Raw genomic sequence first — 3,685 nt, 5'->3', positions numbered from 1 at the left:
TAAGTATTACTGGAGTCAGTATTTAGCTTCAGGACTGATTATCCAGTAACTCAAACTGCACCTTGTAAGAGACCATGTAGGAGTCACAGTAGGCATGAAGCATCTGGTCCACAGGGCTGTAGTTCAGGGCTTGAATGTTAGGAGCCAACTTCTTCATGAAGATGCCAACGTTGAACCTCTCCTGTCCCGTCACGGGGTTGAAGGAGTAAAAGATCTCCTCGACCTCTTGGTTGACGTAACGTGTGGCGTAGAGGACGCCGCAGGCCATGAAGGTGTTGGTCACTGCCTGCTTGTAGACTGAAGTGTGCCAGGTTTGTCCGAGCTTTGGTGGTTCACCCTCTTCCACCTTGGACAGAACCAAGTTGCCAAAGTCCTGGGTGGTGGTGTAGACCACCCAGATGCCAGACTCATCTGTTGCCAGGTCCAGGTCAGTGCATTGGTAGCATTCCTCAAGGTTGCAGAAGTTACCCTTTGCATTGTACCTGATTAACAGAGGACAGAAATGAATGTTTTACACCAAAAAATGTCATGTTTGCATATCTCTTAAAGACCTGTACTTTATGGTTTCTCCTTTTTAAAAGAATATATTTCCCATGAGAGTGTTTGCAAAACTAATATTTATACTGAGTAAAATATGAGTAAAAAGAGTATTTGCTATTCTTGTTATAAAATAAAAACTGTATTTATTATCTTTATTACAAAATAACCATTTTTAAAAACAGAGTTAAGTGAATCAACCTGGTTCCTTTGGGTAGATCTAAGGTGGTAACAATTTTGGAAGTGAGGTTGAAACGACAAACGGCATCCTTGTTGTAACAGTTGTAGTACAAAGCGCCTCCATACAGAACATTATTTGGACCTTGGATGGTGTTGGTAGTTGGATTCGAGGGGTTGATCTGGACGTTGCCTGAAAAAGGAAGAAAGAGATAATAACTGACAAGCCTGATTAAAAAACAAAACCTATTACATTTTATAATACTGTTTTTCTATTATCCACAAAAAAATAATTGTGCTTTTTTTGGTGGGTACATCTTTTCATTGGTCTTTGATTATTGTTTAAATTATTTTCAGGATCACAAACATTCTCTTGTGTGTCAATCCTCTGCTGAAATTAGCCTTCAACAAATTTGAAGTGTATTCCCATCTGACCCAATGTTGCTAAAACCAGCAGTGCCTAGCTTTTTAAAAAGTTAAAGGATTGACTGAATTTTCTTTAAAATTAGTTACACCTTCAGGGTGAACCTTTGGTGCTGAGATTGTCAGGAAGATAGCTGGATTTTGAAAGTATCGGAAGATTTCGCATGATTCATGCTGTGTTTTTAAAAAAAAAAAAAAAAAAAAAAAACTACTGAGAGACTGGAGGAGTTTACTGGAGTCACTATCTACAAATTACTTTTAGACTGGCAGTATAGACAGAGCAACGTGATTAGGGATGGGTATTGATAAGATTTTCACAATTCCGATTCCATTTTCGATTCTGTTTAACGATTAGATTCTTTATTGATTCTTTTATCAATTCTTTTTTTAAAAAGGAGAACACTAAGGTCGAATAGCTTAGAACTTTGCTTTATATCTTCTCTTTGAACAAGATAGAATTTTAGGAGTAACATGGCCTTACAAACCCAACAGTGAGATCTTAAGAGATCCAGCCTATGGCTCTTCAATGGGGTGTCACCGGGTCCCCAGGAAAAAAAATTGTAAATGTAAAATAATAAAATAAATATTCTTCTGTAGCAATAACAAAGTATAGCATAAATTATTCTGTAGCAATTACACAAGAATATCCAGTAATGTCCCTGCCTACAATTAAACACATTCACTTACTGAAAATCGGGGGCATCTGCTGTGGCAAATGGGTGCAAGCCTTCTACCACAAACTTAGTCACTGCTCGGTGACATTCGTCTATCCTGGCCTGAAAGGAGACGCTACCGGTAGACTGGAGTGAGAACTGCCAGCATCTGAGCCAGACTGTCTGTCTGTCTCATCATGGTCACCTAAATGCACAGTAATGGCAGGTTTTGTAATAAGGCAGATCGCGCTAACATAATGTGCACTGGTAGTTGATTATTTATCTGCCGCATTAACGGGAGAGGATGTGGAAACGTTACCGCTGCTGCTGGGTTGGGATTCACGAGTCCGGAGCAGAATTAAAAACACGACATTCATTTAAGGTCATTGTGTGTTTTGTGAGCAAATGCTTTTGCATATTCATAGTGTTTCCTTCCTTAAATGAAATATCTACTTTGCAAGTTGCCGTGTTGTCATCAGTTCTCGTAAAGTATAACCAAACTTTGGAGTGTTTGAGCCGCCATGTTTCCTGCCAGGTAAATGATGCTCCGCAACATGGACTGGAATCGATATCGACAATTCCAAGGAATTTTGAAACAGTGGGAACCTCAACAACCTCAGCTGTTCTCAACAAGAACCGGTTTTCGATACCCATCCCTAAACCTGATGCTGTTATAGAGCCAGTTCTGCTTTTGTGCCTTTTGTGAAACAACTTACATTTCCACAATTTTGGGAACTGACTCTGTAGTGTGACTAGCAGAAGTGTTTAGTTCTAGCTTACGTTTTTTTTATTGGAAGAAAGTCAGTCTGCACCTTGCCTTCCGTACTGTAAATAGTTTACACTTAAATGTTCCCCAGTATGCCACAAAAAATATTACAAAAGGACAGGTTCTTACCAGGGACGCTCACCCCAATGATGAGAGAGCTCAAAGTGGAATAGAAACGGACGTAGTGGGCATATCTGTTGCTGGAAGTCAGTATTACCCGCCAATACCAACTCTCCTTCCCGGCTTCTGGTTTGGGATCCCGACCCCAGGCACCATACTTGTATGAACCAGGATACTCTCCTGCTGTGTAGACCCTCGGTTCACTTATATTCAGAAACTGACCATAGGGACAATTACCTGAGGATAAAATGTTAAAGGAAACGAAGCAAGAGTGTTAATTTGCATGGCCGATTTCTTCCCAAATATGGCATTAGTAGTTCATTCAGCAGGATTATAGTCAAGGTAAGACTACTATTTATATCTGCAAGAGTTAATGTTTGGTTGCATTGCTCTGCTCCGGACCTTTCATGGAGAGTGGAAAGCAGCAGCAAAACTCCAGTACAGAACACAGCAGGCATCATTGTCAACCGATATGGCAATGATTAATCAACATACAGAATGCAAGAAAGCTCTGTGCTGGAAGTTGGTTGCAAAGTTGCTGGTTACAAATGGAGAGTCCTCTTCTCACACTAAGGTTAATTTTGGAGTTTCACAGGGTTCAGTGCTAGGACCAATTCTGTCTAAATTATACATGCTTCCTTTAGGCAGTATCATTAGAAGACATAGCATACATTTACACTGCTATGCAGATGACACCCAGCTCTATCTGTCCATGAAGCCAGATAACACACACCAATTAGTTAAACTGCAGGAATGTCTTAAAGACATAAAGACCTGGATGGCCGCTAACTTTCTGCTTCTTAATTCAGATAAAACTGAGGTTATTGTACTCGGCCCTGAAAATCTTAGAATTATGGTATCTAACCAGATTCTTACTCTGGATGGCATTACCTTGGCCTCCAGTAATGCTGTGAGGAACCTTGGAGTCATTTTTGACCAGGACATGTCCTTTGATGCCCATATTAAACAAATATGTAAGACTGCGTTCTTCCATTTGCACAACATCTCT

The 3,685-nt window shown here is 40.1% G+C and overlaps 1 protein-coding gene across 1 annotated transcript; it reads right to left on the bottom strand.

Moving 5' to 3' along the window:
• Positions 1 to 3,134, bottom strand: LOC120743325 (olfactomedin-4-like). Its single transcript, XM_040046930.1, has 4 exons — positions 3,119 to 3,134; positions 2,686 to 2,913; positions 739 to 907; positions 1 to 482 (listed from the first exon to the last, which is right to left on the bottom strand). Exons 1-4 carry the CDS (start codon positions 3,132 to 3,134, stop codon positions 29 to 31), a joined length of 867 nt encoding a protein of 288 aa, XP_039902864.1. The 3' UTR covers positions 1 to 28.
• Between the last annotated feature and the right edge of the window lie 551 nt (positions 3,135 to 3,685).

Source organism: Simochromis diagramma, unplaced genomic scaffold, assembly GCF_900408965.1.
Source record: "Simochromis diagramma unplaced genomic scaffold, fSimDia1.1 OVJJ01000106.1, whole genome shotgun sequence".
Classification (NCBI taxonomy): Eukaryota; Metazoa; Chordata; class Actinopteri; order Cichliformes; family Cichlidae; genus Simochromis; species Simochromis diagramma.
Note: the sequence above shows the minus strand (reverse complement) of the source record. Positions and strands in the feature narration are given on the sequence as shown.

Excerpts from the sequence above, each read along its gene's own strand:
- LOC120743325 (XM_040046930.1), bottom strand. Across the intron at positions 908-2,685 it reads CATTGGGGTGAGCGTCCCTG|GCAACGTCCAGATCAACCCC; the intron begins GTAAGAACCTGT and ends TTCCTTTTTCAG. Across the intron at positions 483-738 it reads GATCTACCCAAAGGAACCAG|GTACAATGCAAAGGGTAACT; the intron begins GTTGATTCACTT and ends TCTGTTAATCAG.